The 17,100-nt window shown below is 34.8% G+C and overlaps 1 protein-coding gene across 1 annotated transcript in view; it reads right to left on the bottom strand.

Moving 5' to 3' along the window:
• The window catches only part of ATR (ATR checkpoint kinase), a 129,320-nt gene that overhangs the window by 57,352 nt on the left and 54,868 nt on the right, over positions 1–17,100 (bottom strand). Inside the window, exons 21-24 of the mRNA XM_081137827.1 lie at positions 16,289–16,414; positions 4,669–4,875; positions 3,838–3,951; positions 848–963 (exon numbers count right to left, since the gene is read on the bottom strand). Of these exons, the coding sequence (XP_080993953.1) occupies positions 848–963; positions 3,838–3,951; positions 4,669–4,875; positions 16,289–16,414 (563 nt within the window). The remainder of the gene's footprint in view (positions 1–847; positions 964–3,837; positions 3,952–4,668; positions 4,876–16,288; positions 16,415–17,100) is intronic.

The following is a 17,100-nucleotide window of genomic DNA, read 5'->3' as shown; positions in this document are numbered from 1 at the left end:
ACTCGTATTTAAATCAGTCTCTTGGAGGGGTATAGAAATAAGTTTGTTGTTGTCTTGAGTTCTCTTTTTTAAGTATGTTCAAGTTTGTTTATACAAACCTTCCACAAGTCAACTATATAAATTGGTTTTTAAAAATATGTCCAGACTGTTCCCTTTATAAAAGAATTTTGAGATTATCACTCTCAGATTTCCTTGTTTGTGCCTATCGTGAAGTATATCTCACTAGATTAGAACTGTATTTCTTTGCCTCGAAAATAAATGTGATATATTTAAAATAATAGAAAAATATGAGGAAATTACAGCTATTTAAAACAGATCACCTTTGTTAATAGTCTTGTTAGCAAAACTAAGATTAAGATAGTAATGTTTATTATGGGTATACAGATAATAAATTATACAAATAAATGTAATTTTTCTTATAGCTTTAAAAACAGTAGAGGAAGAAAATCTCATGAGGAGAAGTTGGTGAGGGCTGAAAATCTCTTATCTCTAACTGGGTGTTACTAAAGGCTTGAGACTAGCTTTAAACTCTTAAATTTTATATTAATTGCACCTAGCAAAAGCTTCAACTCATATTCAACTTAAAGTATATTCTTTCAAAGTATTATGACAGTTGAATTTTTAAAAAAATCAATCCTTTTATTGCTTCAATAAATATGCCTAAATATTTAAAGTTACAGAATTTAACCAATGAGCAAACTATACTTTCATTTTAACAAGATTATAAACATAAACTACAGTGGAAAATACATATTAAAACATACTAAAAAAACTTTGAATGCTAAAATATTATATCAAAAGTAAATGAATTTTATACAGTTAAAAACGACTTTATGAGTTCACAAACCTAGTATTTAGATGAGGTTCCAGTATTTCTCGAACATGCTCAGGAAATTTCCTCCACAACTGGTGACCTGGGCCGTCAGTCTGCATCTCTCTACAGTCATAAATGGAAAGTAACTCCTACAAATACACATTTTAGATTTGTAAATCCACAGTAAAGCAGATAAACCTTTACATTCATCAACACTCTACACATGACAGTTATAAAAATACGCAGAAAGATACACAGAATGATAAAATGTTGGGGTTATGAACTTGCTTAGGACATTTATATCAATGCTTATTAGAATCACTTAGGTGACTTACTCAAGGTCACAGAGCTGTGGTAGTACCTGAACAAGCAGTTTGTGTTCCATATATAATATGTATTAAAATATATAAGATTAAGAGGTACTGGGAAGAAAAAAATTGAAATTTTCTATATTTGCAGAAGTAGAATTCTTAGAATTTAAACTTTTTTGAAATTTTTATTTATTTATTTATTTTTAATGTATCACCTTTTTTGAATTTTAATGAACACCTACAAATCCCAAATAGTTCAAAAATAGAGCTTAAAATTTTTAAAATAAGATGCAAATGTTAGAGACCAATTTACTATTCAAGCCCAGGAATTAAATGATTATACTTTACCTTCCTGAAAATAAAACCAACGGGATTTTTTACACGAAGAAAACAATCTTTCTGTCTAATATCAATCTTTAAAACAAGACAAATGTCAGGGTAACACATCTTCCACCACGCATTACTCTTTCTTTCCAATTCCATTAAAAATGACCATACGCAATAGCTTTGTCCTAATACAAAATATAAGTACTGTCCAGCAAAATATGTACTTTATGCTTACACTTAAATTTTTAAATAAAAGCAGTATATGGAAAGCTCAAATACAGAAATATCCAAACTTACTTTCTCTTAACTTTAAAGTTTTATGTGAAGCCAGCTTTTTCTTATGTTTGGAAAAGCTGCTCTCTAGAAGCTCTCTTCATCAACCTCCAATGACAGACTTAGTAAGTCCCTAACTTTTTGGTTTCAGGGCCATTTACACTCTGAAAACAGAAGCAATCAGAAGGGACCTCTACAACTTCCATCCTTATATCTACCCAGCTTGGCAATATCAGTATCAGTGCCCACATGTGCTTTCTCTTGTTACTACAAATGAATTGTTTTTGTTGTTAATTAAGGTTACTTATGCCTTTCACTTCTACATTATGTTCCACATCTCTTTACCTACTTAAAAAAAGCATCACATTATCTCCTCCATCCTTACTTTCTTCCTCTCTGCTGAAGTGCTCCCAAGCAACAGACACATACTGTTATTTTCCCCATCCTGACTCCCCGTTCCTCCCCAGCCACTCTCACTCCTCTGCAACACTCCTCAAAAGAGTTGCTATAATTTCTGTAATTCCCCTCTTCCCACATGTTCTTAAAAATATTCTAACAAGGCTTTCTATACTCCACTGAAACTGCTCTTATCAAGGTAATCGATAATCTTTATGTTATCATAGCCAAGTCAATTGTCAATCCTGTGATCAGCATTTAATACAGTGAATCACTCCATACTTCTTGAAACACTTCCTCACCTTCCAAAATGCCACATTCTTCTTACAGGCAGTTCTTTCTGCTTTCTTAATTGCTCCCTCCTCTTCGCACTGACCTCTCACTGTGCAGATCTCAATTACTAGAACCTGTCTATGCTCCCTCTCTCTCAACCGTCTCATCCGGAATCACAGTTTTAAGTACCATCTCTACAACAAAAGATCTCCAAATATTTATCTGTAACAGAGACCTCTCACCATGAATGCCAGATCTGCATATCTAACAACAACAACAACAAAATTCTAAATGAAAAAAATACTATGAAAAAAGGTAAAGAGAGTCACACTAGAAAAGTATTTATTACATGTATGATAGACAAAGGGTTAATTTACATTATATCCTAATAGGCCTACATATCAATAAATAAATAGACCAATAAGCAACAGGAAAATGGGAAAAGAGCTAGAGAAAATTCATAAAAAAGCAATAAACATATAAAAGATATTATACCTCTCTCATAATTAAATGCAAATTAAAATAAAATGGTACACACATTTCTAATCTGTCACACTGGCAAAAATGTAAAATTTTGATAAAAAATTTTGTCAAGAGAGTATAAACTGGTGAAACTTTTTTTATTTTTATTGATTTTAGAGAGAGAAGAAGGGAAAGGGAAAGAAACATAGAAATAGAGAGAGACAGAAACATCGATGAGAGAAAGACATGGATCGGCTGCCTCCTACCCATCTCCTACTGAAGATCGAGCCCACAACTGGGCATGTGCCCTGACTGGGAATCAAACCCTTGGCCTCCTGGTGCATGGGTTGACACTCAACCACTGAACCATACCAGCTGGGCTGAAACACTTTTTGATAAAGCTCTGTACTTGCTCTGAGACATATATTAATTTCTGGGTATTTATATTATTGACATATTCACTCAAAGTGCTCAGAAATATATGTATGTTCTCTAAATCATTTTTTGTAAAAGCAAAACATTAAACATAACCTAACTGTGCTAAATAAATTTCTTAAGTACTTGTGTATTCATATTAAATATTAAGCCACTGAAAAGAAATGAATTGTACTGACATGGAAATTATGCAAGACAGACTATTAAACACGAAAGAAAATCAAGTTACAGAATATCATAAGTAATATGATCTCCTTGTTTGGTGGAGAAAACATACACGATATATATATATGTATATATGTGTGTATATATATATATATATATATATATATATATATATATATATGTATGTGTATAAAATTTCAAAGTACCTATAATCTGTTGAGAGGGTACAATTCTGTACTCTTCACTTTTTATCATGAACTTGTATTACTTTGAAAATAAAAATCACAGTTAAAAAAATAAGGGTTTCCAAAGTACAGAATTTACAAATTTCTTACTAGAAGCCAATAACATCAAGTGAGTAACTACTATCTGCACTCTTACCTGAATGGCATAAGCAGCTGAATCTTGAGCTCGGCTATTATCTGCATATGCAAGGTAAGCTCTTGTTAGTTCCATCAATAATCCATAGGCAAAACTCGAATCTTCTACTCCAGCCTCAAGAAAAACAAGAAAACATTTCAAGGATAATCTGTATAAATTGTTCTTAACTGTACTGTATCTTTCATGGTGAATTTAACTTAGAAAAGGAAAGAACAGTAAGGCTGAAACTAAGTCTGGCACCAAAGCTAAAACAGAATCTGTAGTGAAGAGTTGAAACCCAAGGCTTTGAGGTTATTTATAATAAGGTATAGTAGAATCATTCAACTTTTACATACATCCAAGAATTTGTGGTTTTTGTTTTTTAAACTAGAAAGAAAACTGTATATATGCCATTTCCTGGAAAATCTCCAACAAATAATGTGCAGCAATATTAAAAGTTCAGCTTAATTTTGCTTTACAGGATTTCGCATTTGACCACAGAAACTTTTTTATACACTCTTAAAAAGCTCTGGGAAATTAATTTTCCATGGAAACACTCAGCAAATAGTGTTTAAATAGTAATATTTAGATAATTAAGTTTTAAGTATTTGTCAAAAATAGATTAGGAAGTTTATTTAAAAGAACACAGCACACTAGACTTGGCTCAAAGTTTATTGTTTTTGGATAAAGATCTTTGCAATAGTATTGAGGAAAAAAGGCAGAAGTTACCTAACTTGCCTAGATTACATCAAGTTCCACTACAGATAGACTGAACAGTTCTTTGTAAATGGAACACAGACACCCCAAAAGGACAGAGAACTATTCTTGCCATTCTAAATTACCATTACTTACCACAAATGTAAAATCTTTTCCTTGGGTTTCGGTTGTTGAGAAATCTAGTCGACCTGGATCTATTGCCCCCAACTCCCCTAAACATTCCCCACAGAGCAACCGAGCCTGAGAGTTTGCATCTTGGCAACCTTTCAAAAGCACTGTCACCAGCTGTGAGATAACAGGTTCCACTGTTTCACTATCTGTTGCATATTTTATCAGTTTTTCCTAAAATAAAAAGAGAAAGGAAGTTTATACACCGCTTCTACAAACTAGTACACTTTCCTGACTAGAAAGCATAAAAAGATTAAGGAATATCAGACATAAATATGAGAAAATTAAATTCCCATATCTGTAGTCTTTTCGGTTACTTTTTGATGAGTTCACATAATAAAGTTCACAATATGTTACACAGTATTAGAATCATTAAGTGTGTTTCAGAGTTTTAATCATTAATCCATTAAACAAAGTTACTGAGTATTAGTACATCAGCATAAAAAAATAAGTAAGACATAGCTCTTATCCCTAGTTCCAAATCTAATGGGAAAACAGACATGAAAACAAATAATTAAAATATCGTATGATATGTACAATAATAAATATATTTACAAGGTAAAGAAGTAATGAAGATGAAAAATAACTCAGGATAATCAACAGATATCTCAGTAAATAAATCAAGGAGAAACAGCTACTAGGTAAAATGAGAAGACTGAAAAGTGTATAAAAACCAATAGAGAAGAAGAAAGAGACAGGGGAAAGGGGAAAGAGGTGGGAGGAGAGAAGTGGGAAGAAAGAGGGGCCTTAATGACAAATATGTTGGTTCAAATAATCTTTTCATCTATCTCCTGAGGTTGGAGGTTATTCTCAAGCAGGTTAAGACTTAGATATTATAGTTGTGTGACCACTTTAAAACTACTTCATTTATATAACTTCCTTTCTAGCAAAAGTAAAGCATATACGAGAATCTCAAATTCTATGTTAAAGCTGTGACTCAAATTAGAGCAATATATTTCAAAAGAAAAAATAAAAAGACATTTGATTCATCTGGAATCTTCAATAAGCAATCACTTACAGAATGATACAGGTTAATTCAGACATAGATACATAAAAAGAGGAACCAGAAATCAATAAATAGCTAAACCAGTATGAAAATTAGACATTTATTCATTTGCTAAAGTTAGAAAACAGTAAGGAAAAGCAAGCTTTAACTGGCAAAAATAAATGCAGTTCATACTCAAGACAAGTTATGAAACACAAAATAAAAGGTTACTTAAATTATATACAATGGAATACTACTCAACCATAAGAAAAGATGAATTACTGCCATTTTCAAAAACATGGATGGATCTTGAGAACATCATGCTAAACAAAATCAGACAGAAAAAGTCAAGAACCATATGATTTTACTTTTTTGTGGTATATAAAACTGAAAACAACAAATAAACAAGACAAACAAAAACTCATAGACACAGACAACAATATGGTGGTTACCGAAGGAAAATGAGTGGGGGGATAGTAATGGGTAAAGTGGGGTTAAATATACGGTGATGGAAGATTTGACTGTGGGTGCTAAACACAATTCAATATAAAGATGTTGTATCACAGAATTGTACACTAAACCTAAATAACTTCAATAACCGTTGTCAACCCAATAAACTTAATTTAAAAAATAATATTTAGAGATACATAAATATATAACTCCTAAGTGCTTAAAAATGTTTTCACCCTACTTCACTACTGCGTTAGAAAAAATGGGTTTTACTTTTCTGCAAAAACTGTTCAATTCCAAAGGAATTTTTAAAATGAGTGTATGTTCAATGCATCCATTTAAACAGGCATTTTAACATATAGATCCAATTGTATCATTTTCCAAATGTTTAACAAGTTGTCAAAACAAATCCCTGCTCCAATTATGTGAAATGTCATTTTTATCATATCCTAAAAGTCCTTATACACTTGGTTCTGTTTCTGAACTTTATATTCTTTCCTCTTGGTCTGTTTACTCATGTGCCAGTATTATGATATTATAATTACGGAGGCAACACAGTGTTTTAATGTCTGGTAGGGCTACTGAACTCTCATAGCTGCTCTTTTTTTCCTTTAGAGTTTTCCTAGCTATTTTTACATGTTTGTTTTTCCATATGAACATTAGTAAAAACTTTTCAAGTTGAAAAAAACAAATAACTTGGCATTTCTTCGGGATGGCATTCAACAGGGTGAATTAAAATCTGTGTAATATTCAGCACAACTTATCCAATAAGTAAGTGTTTTCAATTTGTTTAAATTTATTACAGAGATTCCAAGATAGCAGCAGATTAAGTGGAAGCTACACTAACACTCTCCCAGAACTAAACTGGAATTACAACTAAAACATAGAAAAACCACCTTGAAAACTCTAAGTGGAGACCACACAGAGACTAGGAGGAACTGTGGACGCGCGAGAGGGCTGGCTGGGCTCCCACAGGCAACAGCTGAGTTCAGGAGGGACATCTCATCTGTGGGGACTACCTACTGAGAACTCTGGGGTCTAAACCCCAAACTGGGCTTCCCAGCCCAGAGAAAGTTGCCCATATAACACCTGGCTGTGAAAAGCAGCAGGGTTTCTGTCTGCCAGGGAGAGATGGCTGGAACTGCAGGCACCCTCTTAAAAGGCCAACGCACAAAGTTTCATGAGCAGCCTCTCACCTTGGGCTCCAGCAGAGGGAGGGCAGAGTGGACTAGAGCTGTGTGAGGAGAGTTCGGGGTTGTGGGCTCTGGAGATAGAGTTCAGAGGGTGCCTATTGGATTCCTGTGCTTAGTCATTCCCTCATATGGCAGAGGACATCTTTCTCAGGCAGACATTTATTCTTCAAGCAGCTTTAGCCTAAGGGGGAAGCAACTGCCCCACCCTGTTGGAAAACATCTTGTCCCACACTGTGGAGTTCCTGCAGCCTGAAGCTCATTAAGAGGCCAAATAAGAATCAGCCTCTGAGTACTTTGAGTCTTAGCCTGATTTGCTTCTGGACCCAGAGCTTGGAAAAGCAGACCTAGGTGCACATCTTGGTCTTTTCCAAACACACCGAGCCCCAGCACAGGGAACCACAAGCCGTGGAGGGCAGAAAGCTTCAAATTGGGTACCCAAGGCCAGTCACAAACAGCATCTGACATTGGTCTGCACCAGAGACCATTCAAAAGACTGGGAGTCCTAGCAGATCTACCTAATACATAGAAACAAACCCAAACATACAAAAAAACAAGCCCCAAATAAAAGAATTCTCAAGAAGAAGAGCTAAATAAAATGGAGATAAGCAATTAATCAGATATAGAGTTCAGAATACTGATCATAAGGATGCTCAACAGCATGAGAAAAGAAATGGAAACTATGAAGGAAATTAAGAATGACATAGTAAAATTAAAAAATACACTGGAAGGCATAAACAGCAGATTAGGGGAAGCTGAGGATCAATGAATTAGAAGACAGGGTAAAAAAAAATCACTAAATCAGAGATCCAAAAAGAAAAAACAATTAAAAAACAGGAGGGAAGTTTAAGAGAGCTGTAACAACATTTGCATTATAGGAGTGCCAGAAGAGGTAGAAAGTAAGCAAGGGTTAGAGAACCTGTTAGAAGAAATAATGGCAGAAAAATTCCCTAACCTGGTAAAGGAAAAGTAACACAAGTTCAGGAGGCACAGAGAGTCCCAAGCAAGAAGAACCCAAAGAGGCCCATGCCCAGACACATCATAATTAAAATGTCAAAAATTCAAGACAAAGAGAGAATCTTAAAGGCAGCAAGAGAAAAGCAATCTGTTATCTACAAAGAAGCTCCCATAAGGCTGTCAGATGATTTCTCATCAAAAACTCTACAGGCCAAAAGAGAATGGCATGAAGTATTCAAGGTAATGAAAAGCAAGGATCTGAAACAAAGACTACTCTATCCAGCAAGGCTATCATTCAAAATAGATGGTAAAATAAAGAGCTTCCCAACAAAAAATGGGTAAAGAAGTTTATCACCACCAAACCAGCGTTGCAAGAAATGTTAAAGGGACTGCTGTAATAAGAATCTGAAATAGAGAAACATAGGAATAAAGAAATAAAATGGCAATAGATACGTACCTATCAATAATACCCTTGAATATAAATGGATTAAGTGCTCCAATTAAAAGATTTAGAGTAGCTGAATGGATAACAAAACATGATCCAAATATATGCTGTCTACAAGATACCCACCTCAAAACAAAAGACTCACACAGTCTGAAAAACAAAAACAAAAAACCTCTGGAGGACTTTAAAGGAGAGATCAATAGCAATACAGTCACAGTAGGGGACTTGAACACCCCACTGACTTCACTGGATAGATCTTTCAGACAAAAGATCAACAAGGAAACAGTGACTCTAAATTACACACTAGATCAGATGGATTTAATAGACATTTACAGAACATTTCACTCCAAAGCTGTAGAATATACATTCTCCTGAAGTACACATGGGACATTCTCAAAAACAGACCACATGTTAAGACACAGAAGAAGTCTCTACAAGTTGAAAAAGACTGAAACCATATCAAGCATGGTCTCGGACATTTATACCATGGAATACTATGCAGCTGTAAAAAAGAAGGATCTCTTACCCTTTGAGACAGCATGGTGGATCCTGGAGAATATTATGCTAAGCAAAATAAGCCAGTCAGAGAAAGACAAATATCACATGATCTCACTTATATGTGGAATCTAATGAACAAAATAAACTGATGAACAAAATAGATCCAGAGACACAGAAGCATGGAACAGACTGAGGGATCTCAGAGGGAAGGCCAGGGTGGGTGGGGAGAGATTAACCTAAGAACTTATATGCATATATGTATACCCATGGACACAGCCAATAGTTTGGTGAAGGCCTGGGAAGGGGGGAAGGGGGCTGTAGGGTGGAAGGGATCTATGGGGAATAAAGGGGACATTTTTAATGCTTTCAACAATAAAGATAAATTTAAATATAAATAAATAAATAAAATTTTGAAGTTAAAATAATAAATCTTTTACAGCCCTGGCCACTGTTGCTAAGTGATCAGAGCACTGGCCCATGCATGGGTTCGATTCCCAGTCAAGGGCAGGTACCTGGATTGCACGTTCGATCCCCAACCCAGGTTGGGGCACATGCACGAGGCAACCAATCCACATGTCTCTCTCACATCGATGTTTCTCTGTTTCTCTCTCTCTCTCTCCCCCCCCCCTTCTCTTCCTATCTGCCTCTCTCCCTCCCTTCCACTCTAAAAATCAATGGAAAAAATATCCTCAGGTAAGGATTAACCAAAAAATATAAATAAATAAAATAAATCTATTACATTTTTGTGTCTTTCAGGGATGTTTCAAAGTTTTCTTATTGGTTTATACATTTATTGTTATACTTATTTTTATTTATTTTATATGATTATTCTTTTTTTTTGAGGAATTCTTTTTTTTTCTAATTTTATTTTTGTTTAAAATATTACAGATGTGTTATACTTATTTTTAAGTATATTATCTTTCCCAGTTACTACTGTAAATTGGGTTTTCCAACAAGTTTTCTACCCAGTTATTGCTTGTCATATGATTGACTTTTATATCTTCCTACCTTACTGAATTAGTTTGTTGTGTGAAACAGTTTTATTATGAATTCTCTACAATTTTCAAAGTATATTAGTATATCATCTGGAAATAGTTTTACATCTTTTCCAATTCATATGCTTCCAATTGCTTTCCTCTTGTCTAAATGTATTGGCCAATATTTCCAACTAAACGTTAAATTATAGTAGAGTTAATGAGCAAGCTTGCTTTTAGTGGGAACGCATCATATTTCCCCATTAAGTATGCGCATGTGTGTGTGCATCCATTTATACTACAGTAAAGCCTCAGTTTTGCAGACCTCAATTTAAGGGACTTCAGATTTAATGGACAACACTCCCAGTCTGAATGTCACGTGTGAAAATTAACACCCTGTTAATATTAAATTGCTTTAAACCAAGATTTGCTTATAATTGTTAACAAGTTACCTTTTGTTATTAATTCACTGTTATTTTTGACTACTTTTAGTGAATAGGCTATATGTTGGAAAAAACACTGTAGTAATTTCACTGACATAAATAAATATCTACAACTATAGACTACATATTTAAATCTAAGAGTCACCGCTCCTAAATAACGTTCAGCAAATGATTAGCACAAGATTACACTGCATCTCTCTCACTAACAGGTTCTGTTGTCACCTGGCATGACTTTCTGCAGCAGTTTTAACTCCTGTGACCAATGTTCAGATGTACACTAAGCCACACCCCAGCCCTGTGTATCTGTTTACTGAGGGGACTGTTGAATGCACGCATTTACTAGACCTATTCAGTATAAATTTAAAATTATTGTAATACATATAGAAAATTTTTCTGTGAGATTAAACTTTTCATATATAGTTAATTTCCATTACACAAACATGTCTACATAAATAAAAATAGGTAAACTAATTTGTCAATTTTTTTAACATACACATTCAGAAAACTTACTTCACTTTCCACTTTAACAGACACCACCTCGCCCAAATTAGTCCATTATATCAATGTTTTACTGTATACTGAGGTACTGTCCATCAATTCCTATTTTCTTGAGTGTTTTTATCTGAAGTGGATATTGCAGTTTGTCAGAGTCTGTTTCAGCATTTGTGGAAATAACAGTATGATTTTCTCCTTCAATGTATCAATTCAGTGAATTATATTAATGGATTGTCAAATATGCACCATTCTTGCAATCCTGGAATAAATTATAATTGTTCATGGGTGTTTTCCTAATGTGAAACTAAATTCTGTTTGATAATATTTCATTTAAATTTTTTGCTTTGATATCTGTAAGTAACAATGATCTTCAATTTTATTATTTTATGCTATCTTTATAAAGTTTAGTGAACACTGTTATACACTGCTCCTTAAAAAAACTAAGTTTTCCCCCCCATTTTCTATGCTCTAGAACAATCCAAACAGCACTGGGACTCTCTGGCTTTTAAAGAGTTGGTGAAAATTGCCCTGTAAAACTCCTGGGCCTGGTGCTTTCTCTACTGGGAGTTCTTTTGTATTACTCTGTTTCTTTAGAGAAATTAGTTTTTAAGCTTTCTATTTCTAGTGGAGTCAATTCTGATAAACTATATTTTCCAGGAAAAATATCCAGGTTTACAAACTTATTTGCACAAAGGGTACAAAGTAGTTTCTGTGATTTAAAAGATACAATATTGTCATTGTTTCAATGGCTATTTCTGTCCTGCCACTTCCTACTTGCACATTTGTGCTTTCTGGTCTTCTTTAGGTTCGAGATTTATCTATTATGCTAGTTTTCTTCAAAGAGCCAGAATTTTTATTTATTAATCTGTTCCATTTTTCTTTTTTCTACATCATTAGTTTGTTTTTATTTTTTATTATTCTCCTTCTATGCTATCTTTTCTTAAACAGCTTTATTGAAATATAATTCACATACCATACATTCACTCCTTTAAAGTATAAAAATCAGTGGTCTTTAGTATATTCACAAGGTTTAAACTATTTACAAGTGCAACCATTACTTCTATTTAGCTCCAGAACATTTTTATCTTTAGTTTTCTTCTTACCGACTGAAAATAAATGTGCCCAGCTACATGCTGATTCTAAACTAAATTAACCCTCACTTTAAATACCTCTAACAACCTGTGGGCACTCTTTTTCAAATTACTCACCCTGACTTTTACGACGCCTGCAAGTGCACTTCCCTCCGTACACAGCCTAGTTAATCTCTTAGCATTGGGGCTTTACATTAAAGGACGGCTCGTAAGAGAATTATCAGATGTGATTTATCTTTTATAACACAGGTAGGAAAAGTGTGGCAGCTGTGGCTTTTCCCTAAGAGTATAAGACACTTCCTTGAGTTCTCAGATTTAGTGACTTATATCTAAGAGGTGCTGATCGATACCAAGTTTCATTGTGTTAAACCATCACCATGTCATCTGCTTAGAAATAACCTAAGGGGCCCATGGAGCGATCTTTCCTATTCATACATGCCTATATTAAATTTAAGAGCTTGAGGCCCACTGACATATTAGACATATCTGGGGCTGTGTAGTTCAATATTTTTTTACTACCACGTCTGAAAAACATGTTATAACTATCACGTACCTAAGTGTCATGTTCTAAAATTCCAAAATTATGTTCAGCAACAGATCTGATTTAGAAACCACTTTCAGATCGTCTCTGCGCTCCCATCACACTCATGCTCGCCTCTGTCCATCCCAGGTGGACAGTTCTTTGGGCACCTTTTGTTCTCTCATCTTGTTCTTTTAGATCACATTTTAAACTATAGCTTTTACTTTGCCTTTTTTCCAATGCTATGGATTTCCACCAAAACAAAACTCCTCTAAGTCCCAACAAATTTACTAATCCAATCATAATTTTGCTTTTGACGTAAATTAAAAAGGTGAATTTTTGTGAGTGACACCAAATGCATATTTAAACATCATTTCATTAGTTTTGATTTAATGGTCTTTTGCTTTTTGTAATCAGAAGTAGCAAGTTACTAGGCAGCTGATTATTTCAACTAAAGGTGTTACATGATAAATGTGGGTATGAAAGGCCTACCAAAAAGTCCAAATAAGCATTAGTTCTTCTGCTAAGGTAAAATTCAAGTAAGGGCCAAAGAGATTGTGGCGGGGAAGACTGCTTTCTCCACAAGACAGCCCTTGACAGCACCCTCCTACACGAGATGCCTTCCTGACTCTGTGGCAGAAAAGCAAGCCTTGCCTCTTTATGAACTTTATTATATGCACATAGGTGGGCAACCAACCGAATTCTTTATCCCCAAAAGAAGAGAATTTGCCTGCACAGAATAATAAAAAACTATCTCTGTGTTCTGATAAATCTTTAAATTCTTTAACCTAAATTATGCAGGCAGAAAAGTAAAACCTATTTAAGTCATTAACAGAGCAATTTAAATTTTCAAACTTCACTATAGCAGAGGTTGAAACAAAGTAAAAAAGTGTCATTTTAGTCATTGCAGAAATGAGTATTTTGTTGTTCCTTAATGGTTTTTGAGAAAAAATTATATTATAGCCTGGGAAAGCCAGTCATGCAATACAGATTGACTATATCTAGAAAGAGTTGACTTGAGATATGTAAAGAGCCTATTTAAATACCATGAAATTTTAATTTTTCATAAGTGGTATCTGTATTTCTTAGAATTTATGTGCAAAGAGAAGTGAAAATGTAGTTATAAACACACATAGGTAGGCAGCTTGACATACAAGTGTAGACATGTGGACATTACTAAAACTAGTTGACTTAAAGGTAATCATTCCATCTAAGATTTAGAATTAAATAGAAGCAAGTTTTAAAATAATGATCTGGAGGTTTTTTAAAAAGATAGAAAAACATATATTGTCATTCCATGAATTAAAAACTGTCTTGCCCTGGCAAGGTAGCTCAGTTGGTTAGAGCGTCGTCCCAATACACCAAGGTTGCGGATTTGATCCCCAGTCAGGGCACATACAAGAATCAACCAATGATGCATAAATAAGTATAACAGAAAATCAATGCCTCTTTCTCTCCCTCCTTTTCTCACTCTCTCCCCATTCCTCTCTCTCTCTAAAAAATCAATCAATAAATAAAAAAATTTAAATACCTGATTGTTTATCTCACTGTTTAGACCACGTTTGGTTTTAAAGTACTCCCAATACATTTATTAACTAATTAGATTAGACTCAGCATACAAAGTGGTAGTGTAGACCCAAACTATTTGATGGTTTCAGTTCAACAAAGATGAGGAAGCCAGCCTCTGAGCAGTTTCATCCCAGAACCCGCTGCTGCTGGTGTGGAAACATAGTAAGTGAAACCAACGAATATATTGGTCCTGTCTACTTCTGCTGAATGGAGGCAGACTCAGAGTTAATTAGCCAAAATGAGGAGCCAGAGAAATGTAAATATACCAAAGTAGCTCAGCCTCCAACTTAACTTATATTAATCAGCTTACAAACATTCATATTATAATTGTCCTTCGATAGATAGGATGTCAACTAGATTTAGGAGTATATCGTTAAGATCATCCAACACTGTACTAAAACATTTCAATAAAATTATACTACTTCAGCCCATCCAGGTGTGGCTCAGTGGCTGAGCATTGACCTAGGATCCAGGAGATTGTGGTTCGATTCCCAGTCGGGGCACATGCCCGGGTTGCGGGCTCGATCCCCAGTGGGGGGCATACAGGAGGCAGCCGATCAATGACTCTCTCATCACTGATGTTTCAACTCTCTCTCCCCCTCCCCCTTCCTCTCTCTGAAATCAATAAAGATATATTTTTTTTAAAAATTATGCTACTTCTTTCAAAAAGAGAAACTAGAGGCCCTTTAATACAGAACCCAGGTAGATGTTTGGGGCAAGGGGTAAGCAGAGTAGTTTCAATGTAGTATTTGGCAGAGAATGAGGCTATTAATATTAATGAGGCTATTAATGAGGCTATTCATAATATAGATATATTTGTTGTTGTTGTTGTTAATACTCACCCAAGGATATTTTTTCCACTGATTTTTAGAGAGAGTGAGAGGGAGGAAGGGAGGGGGAGAGCAGCATGGGTGCGCGAGCAAGAGAGCAAGTGAGAAAGTGAGAGCAGGAGAGAGAGAAAGAGAGCGAGAGCGAGCGAGCGAGAGAGAAACATTGATGTGAGAGAGGCACCTCCATTGGTTGCCTCCCGCACGGGTGGGGATCGAACCTGCAACCCAGGTACATGCCCTAGACCAGAAAAACCCTTTGGTGCTGGGGCCAATGTTCTAACCACTGGGCAACACCAGCCAGGGCTAATATTGATAATATAGAACCAGGGTTAGGATGGCATAAATCATACGCTCAAGGAGATTCAAGGCTCCTCACATGTGGCAGGGCCATATCCACCTTGGCTGCTCCCCACATTGAAGCTCATATAAGCTACTGACGCAGAAGCATGTACTCCTTGCCAGTATGCATATTTTTTTGTCCTAAATAAATGCTTCCTTCTATCATGAAAACAAACGTAACACTAACTCATGAGCATCTTAGACTTTCACATCTTATCATATGGGTTCTTGATATGCAAAAATAAGTACCTCAGTTAAATTTTTCCATTTTATATATTTATAGTGATCTGGTATTTTAAATTCAGTTCTTACTGTCATCAAGATTAGGGATAATCTATACTATATTGACAACAAAAAGAATAAAGTTCACTGGCCCCATGAAAAAGTAAACTTAAAAATTTAGCTTCATCAAAACTAATAAAGTTAATTCAGTCAAAATGTAAAATGGCACAATTACTAAACCTTTACATGACAGATATCTATAGGAAATTATATGAGAAGATTCACATAAACTGCTCTGTTCAAAAACATACACCCTTACTCAGGAAGATGAAGAACCTAAAATATAACCATCAAATCATGGCCCTTCAAAGACGACAAAACAACTGCATATCACTGACACGTAGACTCAAAGGACACCTCATGGATCAAGGTGCCTAAGTCAGGCCTTATAGTCTAGAAAAATAACATCGCTCCTTTTACTGAATCTACTGAATCTCAAGCAAATACACCAATCTGTCATCTTGTCTTTGAACTTCCAAACTTTCTTTTCTATAGCTTTTTAATTGTATCTTAGTATACCTGGTTTTTATACAAGGTTTCCTTCAAGCTTGTAAGAGCATGAATACGAACATCTACATTTTCATGTTGGATTGCTTTCATGGACAGCTGAAGAGTTGTCTGAAGATCAGTACTCTCAGAGGTCTCCTATATAAAGAGCACAGAGAGATACACCTAATCAATTAACCACTTTAGGAACCATTAGGAAGGCCTAGAGTCCTATAGAGTTATCATTAAAGTAGTTAAATTATACCCCTATTAAAATACATTTTAATGGAGAAAGACATTTTTCCAATTAAGTAAGAATTTATTTATCTAAATTTACTTATCTAATAAACCCCCACCGGGTCAGGTGTGGCTCAGCGGTTGAGTGTTGACCTAGGATCCAGGCGATCGGGGTTCAATCCCTGGTCAGGGCACATGCCCAGGTTGCGGGTTCAATCTCCAGTCAGGGGCGTGCAGGAGGCAGCCGATCAATGACTCGCTCATCATTGATGTTTCTATCTCTCTCTCCCCCTCTCCTTTCCTCTCTCTGAAGTCAATAAAGATATATTTTAAAAAGTAAATAAAATAATAAAATAAATAAAATAATAAATAAAATAAAATAAAATAAAATAAAATAAAATAAAATAAAATAAAATAAAATAAAATAAAATAAAATAAAATAAAATAAATCCCCTTCTTGGTAAGAAATACAAGTTCCCCTAACTTACAAGGCTACATAATAGTTTTGAGCCAAGTCTATGGATTATGCAGACAATTCATCCCTTCCTTACTTTGACTACTATTTTCTTATGACTATCAAGATTTACCCGTTAAAGGAGAAATCAAGT

This window comes from Miniopterus schreibersii (genome assembly GCF_964146895.1).
Source record: "Miniopterus schreibersii genome assembly, chromosome: 5".
Classification (NCBI taxonomy): Eukaryota; Metazoa; Chordata; class Mammalia; order Chiroptera; family Miniopteridae; genus Miniopterus; species Miniopterus schreibersii.
This window is presented reverse-complemented; position numbering and strand designations above follow the sequence as displayed.